The 22,435-nt window shown below is 33.8% G+C and overlaps 1 protein-coding gene and 1 long non-coding RNA gene across 2 annotated transcripts; one reads left to right on the top strand and one right to left on the bottom strand.

Annotated features, from left to right (window-relative positions):
* Nucleotides 1-458: 458 nt before the first annotated feature.
* Nucleotides 459-3,825, bottom strand: LOC133180767 (uncharacterized). Its single transcript, XR_009720372.1, has 4 exons — nt 3,745-3,825; nt 2,263-2,355; nt 2,028-2,102; nt 459-529 (listed from the first exon to the last, which is right to left on the bottom strand). It is a non-coding gene; the product is annotated as an uncharacterized LOC133180767 (long non-coding RNA).
* A 1,044-nt stretch (nt 3,826-4,869) lies between these two features.
* LOC133180677 (inhibitor of apoptosis protein-like) lies at nt 4,870-22,143 on the top strand. The gene is made up of 9 exons (XM_061315144.1): nt 4,870-5,009; nt 5,154-5,256; nt 5,846-6,457; nt 7,076-7,156; nt 8,465-8,492; nt 19,234-19,368; nt 19,475-19,663; nt 21,376-21,489; nt 22,124-22,143. Exons 1-9 carry the CDS (start codon nt 4,870-4,872, stop codon nt 22,141-22,143), a joined length of 1,422 nt encoding a protein of 473 aa, XP_061171128.1.
* The last annotated feature ends 292 nt before the right edge of the window (nt 22,144-22,435 follow it).

Here is a 22,435-nt window from a genome sequence, read left to right as displayed (position 1 = left end):
CGTATGTGACTTCACGTACGTATCACATGAAAAAAGCACCAAGTACGTTAAACGTATGTTTTCACACGTATGAATATCATGCGTGACACGTACGTTAAACATACGTATTGACTACCATACGTTACACACACGTTGCACACGTACGTTATTCATACGGTTTACGTATGAATAACATGTGTGCAATGTGTGTGTAACGCATGTTTTGAGAAACATGCGTTTAACGTGTTTGTTAAATGAAGTGCTCATATGATAAATGTATAAATACCATACATTAAACATTTTTTTTCACAAGTGAAACAAAAATGATTCAATTCATGCATTTGACATAATTTTCTTCAAAGGCTTATTTTCTTTTCATCTGTTGATTGATCCCCATTTTGAAGGTACATATCTGGATATCCTTCACCTCAAATTTCCTGATCCTTCTTGCTCTTAAGGCAATCACAACAAAAGACATATTCAAATCTAAGCCAAATTTAATGTTGAATTGTTTTTAACATCAATCTATTCTTCTGCAATTCCCTTTTATCTGTAAAGAAAAAGAAAATATTAAATGATTTTGCATACGGAAAAACACAATTTTTTAATCAATATTATTTTCCACATAATTATGACTCCTTGTTGATTCCCTACAGAACTAAAATATAGAGTCGAACAACTACAGTTTATTATAGTATTAATAACCTTGGTCATTTAAACTAAACTTTTCAGAATCCTCAAGTATCTACCTTATAATTCTCTACTTGACAAATTTAAAATTGAAGTATTGCGAGTGAACTCAGAAAATATAAAACTTGTTCATCATAGGTATGAACTTTGTTTGTTTGCCTTAAACTCAGGAGGAGCATTATATAGATTTTCAATGAATCGATTGATACATAATAAAACTATATGATCAATGAAGCCCTGCCCTAACACCTGAATCACTTAAATTACCCTGGGGCCATGAATTTCACAATTTTAGTAGAAGACTCAATGCTCATTACAATCATGCTAACAGTTTGCTTGATGTCCAGGTTTAAAGAAATTGCATTAATTTTGCATTAATTTTGATGGTTTTAGCTCCATTCCTTAGGCCTTATGGCTTTTCTGTTCTTGAGAAGAAAATTTTTTCCCATATATTCTTATGTAAAACTTTGATCCCCCATTATGGTCCAACCTTACCCCCAGGGGATCATGATTTGAACAAACTTGAATATACACAACCTGAGGATGCTTCCATTTCAAAATGACTATTCATGGCTTTGCTATTCTTGAGAAGAAGAATTTTAAAGTTTTTTCCTATGTATTCCTATGTAAAATATTGATCCCCCATTGTGGCCCCTCCCTACCCCTGGAGGTCATGATTTGAACAAACTTGAATCTACACTACCTGATGATGCTTCTTTATCAATATGACTAAACAAGGCTCTGCTGTCCTTGCATGAGAAGAAGATTTTTAAAGATTTTTTCTTATATATTCCTATGTAAAACTTTGACCCCTCATTGTGGCCCCAACCTACCCTCGGAGCTCATGATTTAAACAAATTTGAATTTACACTTTGACATACAAGGTTTCCTATAAGTTTCAACTTTTTTTGGCCCAGTGGTTCTTGAGAAGAAGATTTTTAAAACATCCCACTAAATTTTCACTATTTCTTTATTATCTCCCCTTTAATGAGGGTGTGGCCCTTTATTTGAACAAACTTGAATCCTCTTTACCCAAGGATGGTTCTTGGCTAGTTTGGTTGAAATAGGGTCAGTGGTTCTGGAGAAGAAGTCGAAAATGTGAAAAGTTTACAGACAGACTACAGACAAAATGTGATCAGAAAAGCTCACTTGAGCTTTCAGCTCAGGTGAGCTAAAAACAGATAGCAATAGGTCATGACTGATTCAGGTTACCTAATTAGTTAAAAAAAAATTGTGATTATGTGTAAATCAGCTCAGGTGCAAAATATTGCTTATCACTTATGTAAATACAACAGTAAAATTTTAGACATAACCATATGTCTGACAATTAAATTCTATATAATAATAATAGAACTTACCCTCAGTATAAATCTTTCATAGCTTGGCATGGACCTATATGTTTTTGTGTCTGTTCGAAGTGTATACTTTTTGTCCTTGAGGTAAAAAAAATTACTTATTTTACTGATACATGTAACATTTAACATTTTCTCCTCTAGCGATTGAAATATAATGCACATCATTACATGATATATGTAATTGCAAGTCTAAAAGCAATGGGATCAGAAAATCTGATTTCTTTTTAAAGAGTGTTACCATAATGCTGGTTAAACTTTCAGAATCTGTTTTTGAAGTCCAGACTTGGCATTTAGGTGTTTACATGGAGATGTCAGAGCTTCAGCCACCATCCTGGAGTGTACATTTCAAATCACATAAAAAAAATCACAATCTCATTAAAATACATTATTTATATTCATAAAGACTGTATGAAAAAGACATCTGAAGAATGAGAGTTACACCCTAATTGCCCTAAAAGATAATATATTTCCTCTACATGTTTTGCAAAGAAATACATTGGGTGGGTGGAACTTTTTCCATCAAGGGTTTCATTTGCATCTGTTTCATATTTGTATATTTTACTTGAAAAAGACGTTAATGGTAACCTAACAATAAAGCTTTACGATAAACGTGATGACTTTTACTTTTCAATCGTCAACTTCCCTTGCTTATGTAGCAATATACCCTTATCACCTGCAAATGAGGTTTATGTCTTTCAGTTGATTCGATACGCAAGAGCATGTTCTACTTAAGAACAATTCCTAAAACGCGACAATCTATTGACAAACAAGTTGATGAAACAAGGATATCAACAGTCTCGTTTGAAGTCATCATTTGGCAAGTTCTATGGTCGATACAATGACCTTGTTAGCAAATACAATTCATCATTAAGTCAAATGCTGACTGACTTTTTTCATACTTATTGTTAGGCCATTATTTATACACTGATCTGTCCACGGATTTTTCCGTTTTTTCTTTTGATCATGACAAGGATACACAGCGGGTGTGACCGGTCGACAGGGGATGCTCACTCCTCCATAGCACCTGATCCCACCTCTAAATTTTGAGTTCCATGTTTGCTCTGCTCCAAATTTCATGTTTCTCTAAAATCCTATCAAGACTGGAGGAGGGAAAAGTATTTGCTGCAAGAGTTTTCACACGTCTATAATGCTAGTATTAACGACGACAACCCGATCTCGGTTTTGATCGTCTCATCTCTACTTTCCATTATGCATGAAATATGAAGATAGCGAACAGTATTCAATCTCGAAAGTCCAATGAAACGATGCAAATTTGGAGCAAAGCAAACACGGACCTCAAAATTTAGAAGTGGGAACAGGTGTCACAGAGAAGGGAGCATCCCCTGCAGTGAACAGTGAAATTCACAATTGAATAGATTTGGCTTTCTCAAAGCATATATTAGTTAGTTGATTACTTTAATATCACTTGGAAGTCTAAATAAACAAATTGAGTTAACATGGTTAATGGCCATGTCAACCTGCTATCACCTTCCTCTCTGTTTACTACCTCCTTAATATTTTAAAACTGTTTATTAGAAGCATGTAAATGTTGCTTTTTATTGACATTTTTATTTATTATAAAAATTGACAAGTATATCAAACAATCATTTTTTCCAACTACAGAAAAATGTACATTGTTTTTTTTTGTACTACTCGTTTATGATATGGCTTATGTTTTTGAGGATAATGCTCAACATCCTCGATTCGTAATGGTACTTACTAGGTTAAAGGAATATTGTTTTTACAAGTGCTGAGGCCGGCAGAGTCCACAAACATATCAAATCATCGCAACATATGATTTTCCTATGGGCGCCATCGCCGCCATTACTGTTTGTCTACTCTGTATTTGATAACGTCGATTTTCATTGGCCCTCAAGAGGGCATATTAGGTTACACATATGAATGGGTCGAGAGAAACTTTCAGCCTTGTTTCCCTTGTGCGACAAGAGAAGAAAGACTGGGTTTCCGACAATGGTGTAAGTTAAAACTGAGCATAATGACATATCCTCCTCCTCCCGACCAATAAAAAAATATTGGGTGATATCACATTTATAGAAGCATATTTCTTCAAACATATATTTAACAAATACAATGTATAAAAACATTTAATACCTTACATTTGACATTAAAAATAATTCATTGTATGGAATTCAAATTTGTAACTGTATTTGTTCACATGTAAAAACTGGTAAAACAGAATAAATTTATCGGAACATATTTGGGAAATTCGATTGTGACGAGGAAAACAAGTTACTTCCACAGCGAATTCTGAGGAGGGGATATACGAAACAAAGTTAGAAATATATACTTTTCATGCCTGTGTGTGGACTTATAAAACATAATGATTTGGATATGTAAGTCATTAACTATTTATTGTTCTACACGTTTGGATACCGAAAGTTATTAAATTCAATTATTTTTACCTTTAGCTTTAGTGCGACTTTCAGGAGAAGAGATGAGTCATATAAACATTAAAAGTGACAGCCAACAACAAAATATCCCTAAGAATAGTATGAAAATGACAAAAAGAACAAAAAGGAAACGTTGTTATAAAACGTCTTTAATAAATTATGATTTTTCCCGACATTCTCCAAAAAAGATATCCAAATACCAGTATACAAGTGAAATACAACGCGGCTCTTGCTTTGTTTTTGCAATACCATCCAGCAGATATAACCAGGAAGAAAATGCTATCTTACCAGTGACTTCCGAAAGAGATGAGACTGACCAACAACCTTTATCCAGACTTTTAAGGATTCAACAACCCACAGATAATGATGATCAATGTTTTATCCAACAAAGCTACGCATTTAGATTCGGAACATTTGTCAATTTTCCTGGGAATATGTTGAGCACAAGACTTGCTCGGAATGGCTGGTATAGCACTGGAATTAATGATACGACGAGGTGTTACTTCTGTCAGGCCCTGCATAATGGATGGAGACGTGGGGATAACCCTGGAATGTTTCATAATCATCAGTGTGTGTAAGTATAAAAACATTACTTCATTTGTCTGATAACAAATATGGTAACACTTAGATAAAATTTTAAATTCTTGTGCATGGAAGAAAGCAATGATTCTCTTCATAATTTTTGGACAAGGTTTTGAAGCATTGATTTTTTTTGTAGAATGTTCTCTATAGATCAAGAAATGAATAACAGACAGAGTTACAACTTCTCGGAAAATAGGTCCGTTTCAAATGTCCTGATGGAAAATGACAACATGCAACAAGTATGTATTGATATTTTGAATAATGACATACATGTATTGAAAAATAGATACAAACTTTCATGGACAAGCTTAAGGCAGATGAGTCAAAATTTTCTAAATCCCGAAAATACATGGTCTGAACCATGGTACATGGATCCATGAAACACAAACATTTTTTCCTACCTATGAATTTTCACAGTATGATTTTAGAAAATCATTTTTATTTAAATCATTTCTATTGTTTATACTTTAATTCCTTTCTTTGACGGTGTCTAAAAATATACAAAAAATGTTAAAACTTTTCGAGGAAAGTTTTGAATCTATGTCAAAGTATATGATAATTATGCATCCTTTAATCTAAATAGCACAAGATATCACAACTCAACCAGTTCTCAATTAAAGAGGGAACTGATCTCTCTCTCTCTCTTTCTCTCTCGATCTCTGTGTGTGTGTGTGAGGATGAGGTTGTGTGTGGCAGGATGTGTGTGTGTATTGTATGGGTGTGTGTGTGAGGGTGGGTGTGAGAGGATGTGTGTTTGAGTGTATGTCAAGTGTATTTGTAAAAACATTTAGTGATCGATCTTTTTTTTTTTACAATGTAATTATACAGATGACGGATGTTGTTCCTATCCAAGAGGAGACACCCCATTTAATAGCTGAATGCAATGCCATACCTGTTTCCATTCCATCATCTGACAGAGAAGAGAACATAACTGATGAAAATAAGCATATATCTCATTTATCACGCACAAGAGCATCAACATTTACCTCTCGTAGAAATTCAATTGACACCCAAGTAAGAAGGCGTTCGTCGGAGGAAACTGATAATATTAATCTCTCTCATGGATCAACCCCCGATGCACGTAGAGGCAATAATCACCCAGATTATGACAGAAAAGCTCCTGAAACACACAGCCTTCACCAGAAGGATACTGTTCCATCAATCGTGAGGACACAATCAAACACAAGTACTGCACGAGAATCCCTCAATTTTGAATTAAAGACAGATATCGGCTGGACAGACTTTTGCCGTTTAAAGTATCCATTTTACTCCAACTTAGAGGACAGAATCGGTTCCTTCACTGATTGGCCGGCATCTAAGACGCAGACCCCTCGTGATCTGGCTTTGGCGGGGTTCTTCTACGCTGGTGACGGGGACTCTACCCGCTGTTTTGACTGTGGAGTGGGGTTAAGAAACTGGGATGCCGAGGATGACCCGTGGGTAAGTCATATACTACTCATGCTTTGCAAGATAATAAATATTTGAAACTGAAAACTACCTGATAAATAAGTCAACATTTTTTTTAATGCAAGAACTGTTGCAGTGAATCGTTTATTGTACTCGTTTTCCCGTCATTGTACCCGGTTAATACCAAAATGCTCTAAAGTATTGCTCGACAGTTTACAAACCTAATATGCAAGTACAGTGTATTTACTGGCTTAAGATGTTTCTTGTGTTGATGTATTGAACATCTTCATTAAACAATATATTTCTGTTCTAAGTCGCCTCGAGATTTCCATTGCACTTTCCAATCTCATTAAAGTTTTACCTTTTTTCTTATATGAAATTGCTACATTGTATCAGATGTAAATGAAGAAGGGACAGAAACAAATTCTAATTGAGCGGAGTCATCATATACACGTTTCTTTAAGATGCATTTTGATAATGTACTTTTTAAATACTATCAACGGTATTAAGCATTATAACTGAAGAATTATTGAAACTGAAAGGGAACAGCATTCTATTTTGTACATAGAACTACGATATATTATATTCTCAACAGGATAATTTCTCTGTGTGTTACCTTCGCGTTGTTATATTTGCATTAAATATTAACAGGTGGAGCACGCTCGCTGGTCCCCTAATTGTCGGTTCGTAAATGATCATCGTGGGTCACAGTTTTTAGACGCTATAGAGGAGGTAAGTATTTACAAACTCTTGAAAAAAAAGAATGTCAAATTATAAGACACATGCCAATTTTAAAAGCTTTTTAATATTAAGATTTTAGATCCTAAGATTTTCCGATCGAAGAGTGACGGGTATCCCTCTGTCGTCTGTAAACTTTTAACAAATTTTTGACGTCTTCTGAAGAACCACTGAGTCAATTTCAACCAAATTTGCCACAAAGCATCCCTGGGTGAAGGAAAGTTAAGTTTGTTAAAATGAAGGGCCACGTAATCTTTCCAAGGGAGATAATAATTAAGAATTAGTGAAAAATTAATGACATCTTTGAAAAAAATTTTCTTCTCAATAGCCATCGAACCAGAAAAGATGAAAATTATGTGGAAGCTTTATTACATAGTAAAGATTCTAATTTATTCATATCATGACCCCAGAGGCTAGAGCAGAGCAACAATGGGCGATCAAAGTTCTCATCGGAATATATATGAAAAAACTTTTTTCAAGAATAGCTTATCCATGGTTGGTCATATTAATAAGGAAGCCTCCTTAGGTAGGGTAGTGTAGAATCAAAGTTGTTCAGATCATAACGTCCGGAGGTAGGGTGGGGCCACAGATGGCATTTAAGTTTTACATATCAATCTGTAAGAAAAAATCTTTAAAAATCATCTTCTCAAGAACAACGAAGTCAAAATTATTCATATTCATATGTAAACAATCTCCGGTAGTGTAAATTCATGTTTGTACAAATCATGAACCCCGGGGCCATGATGGACGACCAAAGTTTAACATTGGAATATAAAGGAATATAAAGGAACTTTTCACAATTTTGACTTCTTCTCAAGAACCACTTAGCAAATTTCAACCAAACTTGTCACAAAGCATCCTTGCGTAAAGGAATTTAAATTTGTTCAAAAAGCCACGTCCACTTTCAAGGGGAGATATTTAAGAAAAAGTTAAATTTTTTAAAAATGAAAATTTAGTGAAATCTTTATTTCATACAGTTGATGCAAATTTCAAATCATGGCCTCCGGGGTTAGGTGGAGGCAACATTAGGAAACTTAAGTTTTATACAAGAATATATAGGAAAAATCTTTAAAAATCTTCTTAAGAACAGCAAAGCTATGACTAATCATATCTATATGTAAGCATCCTCAGGTAGTGTAGATTCTAGTTTGGTTACATGTAATAGATGACCCACTACCCCTCCCGGGGTAGGGTTGGACCACATATAGTTTATCTTTTCAATACTGAACATATGTCTGCATTTCTCTTACTAAAGTGCTCAGATGAGCGATGTGGCGCATGGGCCTCTTGTTTTTGTTGCAGAAATGGCGACAGCTTCGGATTAATGCTCGTGAGTCACTATTTTATTTATTTTGAGCAATAATTAATACAAGTACATCCAAAGTTGGTCAGCACGTATATCTATTTCTAATAATTTTTTAATTTATATGAAATTTTCTAGGTAAACATAAAATATTATTTTGTCGGTCCTGTAGCAATCGCTAATGATAAAACTCCGATTAATGATAGAAATATCATTAAGCGTTGCAATTGCATGCCATAAATTATTGCATTAATAGTTGACATTCTCAACCGCTAATGCTAAATCGCTGCTTAATGACAGAATCAAATCATTCAGCGTCAAAAATGCAGTGCAGCCCCAACGCATAATGAAACATTGTCAAGCAAATATCTACATGATCGACCGCTAATGATACAAACTTAGGCATCATTAAGCGTTACAGTTGCATCCTTAATGATAGAAATCCCCCCCCCCCCCCCCCACCCGATGCTACCTACATGATGTTCTCTCCCTTCCTGTTACACGCTCTGAAGACAAAGTTTATGTGTGTTTGTCCGTCTGTAAAACATTTCATACTGACATCAGCAGGAGTTTCATATAAGAGTGTTACTAAATATGCGAATCCAATATGCGTGTGTATCATGTCGCATTATAAAAGATGTTTCTCTAAAAATGAATCACCAGTTAGTGATGAGTTAGTTAGTTAATCAGTTAGTTGGTAATTATTTTAATTATTTAGGTCAAATTGCCCCCCCCCCCCCGGAAATTTCCACGTTTACAGTGTGTTATCCACTATTCACAGACAAACAAACAAACGACACGTATCTTTTGTATGAGTACATTTTAAAGGGCATAAATAGTGTTGAAATTAATGAGTTTAATATTCACACCTTCACACATGTACAATATAATTTTATCAATTTTTAAAAAACCCATTAATTTTACTGATATTCTCGTATTAAAACCCAAAATTTTTTGTGTCGCTTGCAGAGCAGAACGACACCTAGGAAACTACCCGGCGTCTGTCTGTCTAGCTGTCTGTCATACCTTATATTTCGAGAACTTTAAGAAGTATTGAATTGATATTTTGCTGGTACTTTGGCTTTTGTAAAATATCAGACGCATCATCCCTAGCCTTAAAAAGATTTACAACATCCGTGAGCACATCGTCAGATTCAGATGTTGTAGTTGGGGAAGGACGATTAGTCTGCTTCGAAGACCCATCACTTTGATTGAAAAATTATTCCTGAATCTTTTTACCCAGCCGGGATGATCTAGATCTTTACAGAGTTTGATACGATCATGGTGTATTACAGTTTCTCTGTTTTTCTTATCAATGATATTAAATAAAACAGGAGATTTGAGCTCAGTTATGATATATGGACCCTTCCAAGGAGACTTTAATTTTGAACTTTGACCCAATTTTGTAGCTGAATCAATTTTCAGTACAACATCTCCCACATTGTATGTACTTTGACATTTGAACTTGACTCTTTGACCTATTTCTCAATAGAAAATGGAGCTGATATACAGTATATTTATACATTTGTTAGGTAGGTCACTAATGTTTAGCATGTGCACTGTTTGTCTGTTTGTCATAAGATACACATATTATGAAAAATACCAGCGTTAACGTCACGGTCTCTTGACCCTGACCTTTGACATATTTTTATAAATACTTCAGTCGGTAAATTTATTTAATTGATGTCTTTTGAATTTTTAGAGGCAGTGCTTCGATAATTAGCATATTTTTTAGCTTAAGACATTGTAATTTTAAACTGTGTGATATACATTTACCACAAAAACTGTAATTTAAGAAATCAGAAGATATACCGAAATGGATCGTTGTAGACTGATAATTGCAGTAAAGGCAAACTGAAATCTTTCTAGTCATGAATCGAATTAAACACGTTTGAATAAAGTAAGACATTATTATTTCTAATAATTTAGATTTCATTATTCATTTTAATTTTGAGGGTGGAGGAGTCATATTTCCATTTGATTGTCATATTTTATGATTAAAGCTGTTCAATGCAAATAGATAACTGGCAACTCCTAAATTTATTTCATCTTTAATGATGGTACGGCAGGGGACACCTGTGTTCCTTGAAAACCTCTAATCGAAATATTTGAGAAGTACTGGTGTGGTGGTGGAGTCTGGATGTTGTTTTTTGTGAAATTCTTTCATCTTGCGATTTACATTGATCTCATTTCAAGTACTTTCTCACATGACATGAAAATTTTTAACCCGCACTTTTCATGGCGCTATTTAATTGTATAAAAATATTACGAGGCTTTGTGTGAACTGATTGATTACTATAAATTCTATGCTTATAATCAATCATAAAACTAATTTTAATATTTTTCCCTCACGGTAGCTCAGTCGGTTGAGCGCTCGCTCCCTGAATCTTCGAATCACGGCCGCGACTGACCTAAGTCGATAAAAAATAGGTAGCAACTGTTCCTTCGCCAAGCGCTCGGCACTTTGAAATGAAAGTTGCGGGTCCTTCGGATGAGACCTTAAAAACCGAGGTCCCGTGTCACGGTAGGCGTTATCCCGATAAAGACCCCTCACTGCTCAATGGCCCCGAGTGCCGAGTAAAAGTCTAAACTTGAAGCCCTTCACCGGTATTTGGTGACGTCTCTATATGAGTGAAAAATTCTCGAACGGGACGTAAAAAAACCAACAATCAATCAATCAATCAATTTTAATATTTTAAAATAAAAGTTCCAGAGAAATATTTCTCCATGTCGTTGAAATACAATCGAGTCCCTCTCCACAATCCTTTTTCAAAGGACAAGATATGGTGACGCCAATTTTGATAAAAAATTAAAACATACGAGTAGTTAAAATTGTGATACTTTGCAGTTAAGAATTTTAAATGATGCTTGTTTTAAAACAACTTATTTTGATTTAAAGCGTATACATGGAGTCTAAAAGACGGTGCCAAAGTAGGACATTTTTTCCAAATTTCCTCCAATCTCATGTATATGTAACGTCGTCATATTTGAGATTCTTTTCACTTCGGGAAACATAGTACATAAGCTTGCCTATCTGAGGTTTTAATACAAAAAAAAAAAAAAAAAAAAAAAAAAAAAAAAACGCATCTGATATTAGTGAAATATATAAATTTGGTTGACAGGAAAGCTTGTGCTTTGTAAGTTCTTTAAAAAAATGTGCTGTAAAATTTATGAAAATTTAGTTTAAAATGAGAAGATTTGGAAATTGTCATATTTTTTGACCGACCTTCCTTGGACTTTCATGTATCCCATAACCTGGAAATAGTTCTCATTTTGTAACAGAGATGACAACATGTGTTAAATGATAGACTATTGCTAAGAGAAATCCTAAACCATGGGCCAAAAAGGGGTCTTACTTTATCTTGTCCTTTGACATCGAGTAATGACCGGAACAAGTTAACTCTCTCTCTCTCTCTCTCAAATATCCAGAGCTTTAAGAACTTCTCTAGGCTAGAAAAACTTCAATAATTATTATATTCAGTAGCACAATGGCATACACAAATGATCTGCCAACTGATAGTGTATTACATTGAAAACTGTTTAATCCATCACTTACGCAATGCGTTTCAATGTGAATTATATATATAATGATCCATAAATTAAAATCGAATTACTACATGAACAAAGTAAAATTACGTACTTTTTTCTTACATGACTTAACATAGGTCATTTCACCGCAACATATTAAGTTTCATATAACATACATGTAACTAAATAATCAGCTCCTTTCATATATTTTGTACGTATGATCTCAATGTTTGTTAGGAAAATACAGGAATGCAACACTTCAGGGATTCCACATATAGACATTTAACTTTCATTTGAAGACATGAAAAACTGTGTAACAATATCAATAATTTTCTTGCACTTCGTAACTACGACAGATTTGTTGTCACACTGCTCAGTGAATAGATCATAAATTCCATCAGGACTTCTAGAATGTGCTAAACTGAGATGGGTGGAATTTCATCAACTACGGTATTGGAATTAGAGATTCCATCTCCAGACTGATATGTAAGACCCTCTCTTATCTCTTTACATGATTTAGTCTGGCATCTATAAAGACAATAAAATTTTAAATATTAGTATTGTCAAATCGGACGATTTTTAGTAACCGGTTATTCGCTTACTTTTCCGATCGAGCAACTGGTTACTCGGATGATTTTTCTTTAGACATCGAAACATTCTTGTTCGCGGTATATATACTCAGCTGTTATATACTGAGTATATTGTATGTGATGTCGTTACAGTTTCTATATTTATCTTGTCATTTATATATCAGTATATACAAAACACAAATGCACTGCACATGAACTTTATTTATAATTACGAATACACAATATCTTCTAAATAAATTTGTTCTCGAACACCCCGTAATCGTTGGCTGTTTTGCGTTTTATATGTCGCTGGTTTCACAGTTAAACTTCAGTCTGAGGTGCCTAAACATATTAGTTGTCCCACCCGTTAATTCCATTTCACATAATTTACACTTCACGGATTTAAATTCAGCCATTCTTTTAAGAATATTTCGATGCATGTGGCGGCATCTTTAATCTTGTACTGCAGACTAGCACAGGTTTATGTGAGGTAATTATAATTAAATCAAGCCTTCTTGTATACACCTTGGCAATCAAAGCCATCAATTAGATAAAGTGTGAAATACTAATCAAAACAAATCGATCGCATTTGTAAAACGCTAGGTCGAGACTAACGTTAAATAACGGTAAATAAAATGGGGTCATTAAAAATAAAAAAATTTACTAACCGATACTCGCATCATTCGACGGTTAACCGGGTACTCGTTGACAACACTATTAAATATCAATAACTGAACTATTTGAAACTCATTTTCAAAACTTAAGCAAGCAGGGCAAAGTAAGTAAATATAAGTATGCATGAATTGCACAACTAATTTTTTTTTGACATCATTTAATAATATTATTATATCCACCTTACAAAAAGTATGATATAGTAAAGCTCTAGGTATGTGACAGACGGAGGAGTCTGACACAATCAAGCCCCACCAAGAGGCTGGAGGTGGACTAATACTTATAATAAATTTAATTTAAAAATCTCACTTCATGGCTTTTAGTTGCATTCTTTTTCTCTTTGCATTCTTCGTTTTTGCATCGAGAAATACGCAGATAGCAGAATTGCCTGGTGTGTTTTCCCGGAGAGAGACCAACTCTTCTGTTCATCTATTAAAAGTATGATTTTATAATGTTAAAGCTCAATAAATAATATATCACTGACTCACTGGTGTCCTTACTATTCAATCTGTGAAATGTTAAGTTATGGTCATCACTCAACTGCATAACTATATACAACTTACCTCAACCAGATAGGTCTGTCCTGTATTTTTCTCTGCAACACTTGCTGCAACTCTGCAACTGAGGCTTGCAGATCCACCAAAGTGATGATTTTTTGGAGCTTTTAGGGAGACAGATTGTTGAAGGCTTCATTTGCTTGTGTAATTCCTAACCTTGAAAGTTTGGAAGTGTCCTTCAGCAATTTGGAGCAGATGAGTTGAATGGACTCTTGAAGATGGCTGTCCTTGAGTGGTTTCCCATATGGTAATGCAGCATATTTCTGTTTCGGATTGTTCATATGGGAACACCAAGATTCATTGCAAGCACTGTGATTTCCAAAAGGGTGTCTGCTTAGTGCTTACATCCCTCTCCACTGGATTCCCTTTGTTTTGTGATATCATGTTATTAAAACATTTTACCAAGTACCGAATAACTTAAGTACTCAGTGATCTATGTTTTAATTGTAAACCATACAAATTTGAAGAGAAAATTTCCTTATATGGTTTTTATCACTAATCTTTGTAATGTTTTTGTGGACGTTTCTCAAATGGCAAAAGGTAGCGGTGTCCTCATCCGCAACCTCATTTGTTATATGTTCACCCCTTCTTCCACTTTTCTGGAAACCATTTTAGCCCCCATATCATTAGAGCTTCCTATATAAAAGAAGACCAGTAAAGCTTAATTGAGATAAAATTCTCTTTGTAAGTAAAATATTTTATATGCTACTAGAACTGTTTATATATTAAACAACATAAACTCTACAACTGGGATCATTTTAAATGGGTTATTTTTCAGTATTTCCTCAAATAAAGTCAAGCATGGGATTATCAAATAAAAGTAATTTGATAAATAAAGCTACCTATGTTATACAAGTAAAATATAACTTGTGACAGTTTACACATTTTTATAAACAGCTTCATGCTTTATAACCTGCCCAAAGTACTGTTATGTTATATTGCATAACAAAGGTAACAACTGAATTCATTCATAAAATGCATTTTAATGTATTTTTAATAACAAAATTCAATGCAAAAAATATTTGTAGTGTTTCAAAAATTCAAAATCAAACTGCTTGTGGCATTAAACAAATGTATAAAAGCTGGTAGAAAAGGTTAAATGTCTTGCATAATTCATCAAGATTTTCCATAGGATTCCAGATTGTATTAGAGCGATGGCGTGTTTTGTACTAGCGCGACGACATGTTGTGTTAGTGTGATTGCATGTTGTGAGAAGTTGTGTTAGCTTGATGTGTTGTTGTTTGTTAGCGCAAAGGCGTGCTTTTCTGAAATCACTGGCGAGCTTTTGTAAATGACCCTATCTGGTTTTACAAGTGTTTTCTAGCAGTTTTTTAAGTAGTTTTAAGCATTTGCATGCTGATTTCTTATTATTGAGAGTGAGAATAATAGAGAGAAAAGGAAAAGTGGGTCAGTTCCCTCTCCTCTCTCTCTCTCTTAGAGAATAAAATAAAATACCTTCCCAGTTTTTTCGGCAGTCATGATCCTTGGGGTCTTTTCCATTTCTTGCAGCAGTCTCACAAATCTTGCGTATTTCATAATCAATGATTTTGCCTGTCTGAGATCCAATCATTGAGCAATGACCTAAAAATATTGTTTCCAATAAAAAGTCATGCAAGGAATGAATTTCTTATAAAATATATAAATAATATGTTTGTTATATAATATATTTGTTATAAAATATATAAATATTGTATAAAATAGGTATAAAAATTATAATTCAAAATGATCTAAATAGCAATTGAAGTTTAACTTTGTTAAGCATTTTACTCCTCTAAAAAATATGAACAACATACCAGAGAGGCTGTCAAAGGATTGCCCACTGCCTCGTTTCTGCCAACTAGCATCAACACTGACTTTTAGCTTATCTGTACCTTCACACATTAAAAATCACAGAAAAGCCATCAGAAACATGAAGCAATTGGTTTTTCCCTACCTAACTGTGTTAAATCTCTTAAAATGTACATTTTATATGATAATAGGCTACTGTGTAGTGTATATTAAGGAAGACTGGGGACTATCCTAAAATCTTTAATTGAAAATGATATGATTTACTGCTTACATGTATACATATGTAATAGGTTAAGGATACATATATTTGAGAGTAGAGATATTAAAATTTTAAATGAAATCATCTATCCATTTACATTCTAAAAGACACATTGGAACTTCGTTTAAAGCACATATATTTTAGTATCCTAAATATTCAAAACCCAAAGTTTCCTATTACAATGGATGTGTTTTTCTGCATGTACATACTCTACAGTTGCCTGAATTTCATCATGAAGGCTGCTTCTGGTACTTTCTACTGCAATTTTCTCCATAACTGTTCCTGTTTCATTTTGTCTGTTTTGCAGTGTCCTAGAACTGATTGGGGGGATATTCAATGATGTTAAAAGTGCATTCACCTGAGAAGGCCCCATGCTTGTATGCACCATTCCTAATATATATAATTCAGATGTATTTATGAAAATTAAAATACATTCATGACAGGAAATTAATCTGGTCCTTTCATAATATACATGCACTGTTATTGAATAATCAATACAAAATACATGTATGTACCTGTGGCAAGCTTGGTATTTGCATCCCATATCTTTTACACGGCGTTTTCCAGTTTCTATTTTATTTACATGCTGACATGTTGTGTTTTGAACTGGACTTCTAGAAAAGAACCCAATCCACAATTTAATATTCCCATGCTATGAGAAAGATGGAGAAGAATGCCACAAACTTCACAACCTGAGAGACCATGCTAACTCAACCACCCTTCTCTCCACGCGGTGTCATATCTTCAGAAAAAGTGTTCTTTGCAATGAGTTAAATGATCAATAACAATTATGCACTGATCAATCATGAAATTAAATATTGAATCATTCTTATAATCCTATAAAAAGAAATAAAAATATATGGCAGTCAAAGCAATTATTACAAATTCAACTCATTTTAAACTATACTTTATTTATGCATTAAAAGTGAATACGATTCAGCAGTTGTGCAGGTTACTTGATTAACAGCTGATGGATTCGGTTATTTATATTCCTCGAACTCTTTATGTAGGATATGATATTTTTGCCGTTAGATTTATGAATAAACACTTATAGAAAAAAGTTTCTAATAATTTATGTTCTAAAGCATTATCTCGAATTTTCCGAGTCACTTATGGAGACGGGAACGTCCCTACCTGCCGGTTCTGGAACAATTACACGTATGTTGTCATCATGTCCAGTTTCATCCTCGGTTGATCGATTAACAACATAATTCATGGGAAGAAATTCTGTGGATTTTCTCCGGTTTAGCTTGAGACTGAATTCAATCAAAGTGCAATTAACGCTAATCTTTATATTACCCATTAGAGTGATGCGAGACAAATGATGTTTGTAGTACTGGGAAGGATCCAGAACTTCTTCAGATTTAAAATTAAAGCTTCAAAGCGATGAATATGAGACCTTTCAATTTTTTTTCGGGGGGGGGGGGGGTTGGGGGGTTGGGTTGGAGTTGGGGGCATGATTTCAATATCCTACGTGCTCGATAATAATAATGAATTTAAAATGAAACATATAATTATAGAAAGTAAAGGACTAAACAATAAAGAAAGTAAAATAAAAAAAGGAAATTAATGTTGGAATTTGTAACCCTTAATTTGATGTTAGAAAGTATAAGTATGTCATAGGTTACTAATTTTACCCCATTTCATTGAGCACGCAAGTAGTGCCAATTAAAAACACAGGTTTTTTTCCCCATAAATATAGGTCTTGGGATGATACGGGTGGAATAGGCTGATCATCCACGTGTTTTCAATTTGTATATAAACATCTCGAGTGCACCTCAGGAAGTAGCCTCCTATGCCCTAAGAAAAATAGTTTCTGTCAAAACCCTTTTTTATTTACAAAGTACATAAAATTTACTAGGCACAGGTACTAAAGTTGTAAAAATGGGCTGGAAGAAAATAAAAAAAATTCTCAAAAGAAAAAAAAGATTTTAAATGTATTGAACTACAATTGACTGAGTTCATTTTGATTGGACAATCACCGCTGTGATATCTAAAGGGTAACTCGCGGTGTCGGAGAGGGACTAGCACACTATGGATTCTCCCTAGATTCAGAACTATTTTAAGGTTATCATTCAAAAAATCTCTTAATTCCAAGATTAATTTAATTTATTCTAAATCAAAATTAAAATAAATTTCACATGCAACAAAAAGTAGAAGAACACGTTAGCAAAATATTTGATCATATTAAAGGAAATGAATGCTATGATTATCAATGACATCCGAAGAAAATATTTGTAAAAGTAATTTTTTTCTTAGATCCACCTCTCTAAGATTCTGCTATCAATTGTCTAGAATCATCGGTGATTAGCGTTAGTAGCACTTGTACTGAGTTCAGCTCAAAGAAAAAAAACGGAAGGGATTTCTTGGGATGATGATCTAAACCAATCCTACTAACTGCCCAGCGATTTGTGAGAGTGAGAATTTTTCTGTACTGAAAGATTTTCTTTGAAAAAACCTTGTTTCTTTCAGTGGGTGCATCGGTGACATGACAGTCGACTGTTTACATTTAACCGCGCTTATAAACGGCATTTGTCGTAAACAGTATATTTCCGATATATCATAAATATTAGAAAAAAAAAACAAAGACACAAATATTAGTAGTATATGTTATATGTAACCTTTACATATAGTTTTAACATATAAAACTATTCATTCACACAACTTGTTAAATTTACGACATTTATAACTACGGCGACCCGTTGTTGTTAAAATATAGCGAGTAAACAAGTACCTTTATGATGTAATTCTATCACTAAGTGGCGATTTAGCAATAGCGGTTGAGAATGTCAACTTTTAATGCAATAATTTATGGCAATAAGCGTTGCAATTGCAACGCTTAATGATATTCCTATCATTAAGCTGCATTTATTCTTTGAATGAACATTTTCAAACTTCCTTCAGATGGTGGATTTGAGTGAAATTTTCTTGATAAATGACTAGTTTAACGTTTTTATATCAGTCCAATCCAAAGTAACTCCAAGCACTAACATATCAAAATTGTTGCATATATGGATGCACACTATATATAACTACTCTAGTGTGGGACTTTGCCTTACTTGAAAACAACGTCCGTTGAGGTGAATTCTGTTATCTCTGATATATTATGTTTTCTTAAACGCAAAATCACGATAGCTTCAGAGGATATAGAACTTCTAAATGGGTTATTTAATAAGCTTTTTGTATCATTTTTGGTCGACACCGAAAGAGATTTAAAATTGAGATTCTAAAAAATGAATAAAAGCATATAATCTTTCGTCGATATAACTAATCTAAAGGAAGTCCTTCTGGTATAAACCGGCAGTAGTTAAAAATGAAGCATTTTCTTTGAAATCAGACTTACTTGACGCTTTGCAACGAGCTTTGTTTATACTTTATCTTTGTTCAACTTTTAGAGACTACCGATGACAAGAAAGCAGAGGAAGAAAAGATAATGAAATCCCGTGCTGGACTAACTCTGACCGAGCTAGGGTATAGCAAAGAAAAAATCATGAAAGCTGTCAACACATTGAAACAACGTCTCTCGAAAGGTGCACACGTTTTGTTGTTGTTGTTTTTTAAGTACATTGGATTTTAATTTAAAAGAAAATGTTTATTAAATACATATATAGTTAAAATCAAAATACCCCTTTGCAGAAAAGCAAAAAGTATCTACACAAGAGATTCTTGAAGTTATCAATGAGCTGGAAGACAATAATATAGACAACACACAAAGTCCCGAGCCTCCTCATTCTGTAATACAACAACAAACCAAAGTCTCAGGCCCCATCACAGAGAGTTTGAGAAAATCAAAGTCTTCAGAGAACATATCCAACTCAAAAAATGGTAAATACAGAATCTATTTGCAAAAGTTCATATTTTCTGATTTTTTAGGAAAGTGACTATAATTGTACTTTCATGTGATTCGAATGGCTAGAGGATCTGCACGTTTTTTTAAATGTCATAATATGTCGGAAATCCTTTCAAACAATTGTTTTGAGAGAGAGAGAGAGAGAGAGAGAGATTGGATGACATGTTTGTGCAACGTTTCTGAAATTCACAAAATATGCATGGCTTACTCAATGGTAACATACATTTGCATACATAATTTGCCACTTTTCTTTTCTTTTATCTTAACCTGGTTTATTTTATAGTAATGTATATCATGGCGTTAGATATTTGGTATCAAATTACATGTATAGTTTTGAACATGCTGAACAATGTAAATACGCAAACAAACACTCTGCCCTGTGCATATTTTACAGCTTTAAAAACCATGCCCTCTACTATTGAATGTATTGCATGTTGTACAGTGGTTGTTGAACAAAAGTAGGTCTACATTATACAACTATTGACTTTTGATGAGGTCTGCTCGTGATTATAAGGACCTCGTCAGGTATTGGTTGACTGAGGCCGAAGACCAACTCCTTATGGTCACGAGTAGACTGAACTCAAATGTCAATAATCGCTTTATTAAATAATCAGGAATTTTAAAATACTTTCAGATTTTAGTTCTTGTCTCCAACAAAAATAAACACCCATAATAATAGGTACTGTAACAACACATTACAATTACATTTCAACAGTTTAACCACTGTGTAAAATGGAAAACAATATTATAAAACAATAAATACTGAACTATTTACTAATACAAGAGAAAAGTCTCTTCGGTACTAGCCTGTGTCTTGTTCACATTCACAACGACACATGCTTTAAAACGCCCAATTTGATTGGTCGAAAAAATGTAAGCAATTCTATGATTGTTCAAGGGGGAAAACCCGAATACTTCATTTTGAGGTGAACTCACACTTCAGGAGAAGGGGTCTAGACCAATTCTTGATCATTTAATGATAGTTATTGTTAATGCTAAGAAGCTACATATTAACAATAACTTGTTTAAATACTTTGTTTCACATCTCAAAAATATATCAAGTTCAATTAACATCACCAAATTAATTCATTTCACCAGCATAAAAAGCAACAACTTAAATACCTAAGCAAACAGGACAAGGTTATAAATGTTTACACGTAAGAATAAATTAAAAAATACATTTGCATATACATTGCGTATGTATAGATATAAAATCAAACAAAGTTTAGGACAAATAATAAAAGCAATATAAGCATTAAACTTACTTTTGTGACTTGGCTACCCTGACAGTCTAGATCGCGTAGCACTGCACAGACTCCCAGTCAAAGGAGGTAATTGTTTATATAAATATCATAGCATAAAAAATACCAAACCTGATCAAATTTATTCCAAATATCGTACCAACATATGGCTAATTATGATTTAAATGGAAAGTAGGGAAAACAATGGATCGAAATGAAAAGGAGTCTCGTATTTGCCAAAAACAACTACAGAAATCAGCAAAAAATCAGTTATTGAACGTCAGAGTAGCCAGACAGTGTGTTTGTAGAACGAAATACTTTTTTTTTCATACTACATTCATAGGTAGGTCTGTGATTTCATTTTCTGTGTCATTTGAAGTATATATATATAGTAAGTGAGCAAACATAGTGTACACCATGTAATAAATTTTTATATCTTGGTACAGATCCCAATTCTAAAGAAAATAAAATTAAGAATTCAGCTGCTGTAAAAGGTAAAAAGTACAGTGCTGAAAATATAAAGGCAGCAATAAACACCATCAAGACCAGGCAACGTAAAGGTAAGCCCGAATATTAACCCCTTTAGTCATCATTACCACTTTAGGGTGTATTTTGATATTTATTATATTTTAAATTTTAACACATTTAAGAAGACAATATCACTAGGAATAACAGGAGATGTCAGTTGAAATGAAATTGTCCAACTAATTTTAGTAGCAAGGTTAGATTAAAGTCATTATATTTTTTCTAAACATTAAGAACCGGTCACGGTTGCCTAGTGGTAGGGCGTTCTCTTCGTGATCGGAGGACCGGGATCGATTCTCGTTCGCCGCGCCGCGTAAAACTTAAGACGTAAACATAACTAGTGACTGTTCCTTCGCCAAGCGCCTTGTCACGGTAGGCGTTGGCACGATAAAGAACCCTCACTGCTCAATGCCGAGTGCCGAGTACAGCCCTTCACCGGTATTTGGTGAAGTCTCTATGTGAGAGAAAAGTTCTCGAATAGGACGTAAAACAATTAACATATAATCAATCAATCTACCTCAACATTAAGGATGAAAAGTTACTGGTCATGCAGGTATGTTCAGGCAGCACCGAGGACATTATACGGCAAATTTACACTTTTTATGATATATAAAATTGATAAATTAGAAAAGACACGGATAAAACATTTCCTATTATTATTTGTTGTAGTCAATGAGTCTTACATGTAGGCTAAAAGAAGCACACCACTACGATGTTATCATGTGATGTCTAAATAGAAAAATATGCCTTGGAATTCTTGAAATAGTGAAAAGTTAAACTACTCCTAGGATACTTCATTTTTGTTTGTTACAATAATCATGTAAAATTAAAAGTGGCACTAGGAACCTATTCTCTCTCACAGAAATTATGTTTCCACACTTTCAAATGCAACCTTACCAAAATTTTTAATTTTTGTACACTCGATCGAAGAATTATCAGTATTCCATGTTAAACACACTATTCAAGTGGCACTTTCTAAGT

Source organism: Saccostrea echinata, unplaced genomic scaffold (genome assembly GCF_033153115.1).
Source record: "Saccostrea echinata isolate AGI-Se365-2 ecotype Australia unplaced genomic scaffold, CSIRO_AGI_Sech_v1 ptg000007l, whole genome shotgun sequence".
Lineage (NCBI taxonomy): Eukaryota > Metazoa > Mollusca > Bivalvia > Ostreida > Ostreidae > Saccostrea > Saccostrea echinata.
The sequence above is the reverse complement of the archived record's forward strand: the minus strand, read 5'-3'. Positions and strand labels throughout refer to the sequence as shown.

What these genes read in the sequence shown, in the direction of transcription:
- LOC133180677 (XM_061315144.1), top strand. Translation starts at nt 4,870, where the DNA reads ATGTTGAGCACAAGACTTGCTCGGAATGGCTGGTATAGCACTGGAATT. An exon ending in ATGCCGAGGATGACCCGTGG is followed by an intron (nt 6,458 to 7,075) that starts GTAAGTCATATA and finishes AAATATTAACAG; the next exon opens with GTGGAGCACGCTCGCTGGTC. An exon ending in ACAGCTTCGGATTAATGCTC is followed by an intron (nt 8,493 to 19,233) that starts GTGAGTCACTAT and finishes TTCAACTTTTAG; the next exon opens with AGACTACCGATGACAAGAAA.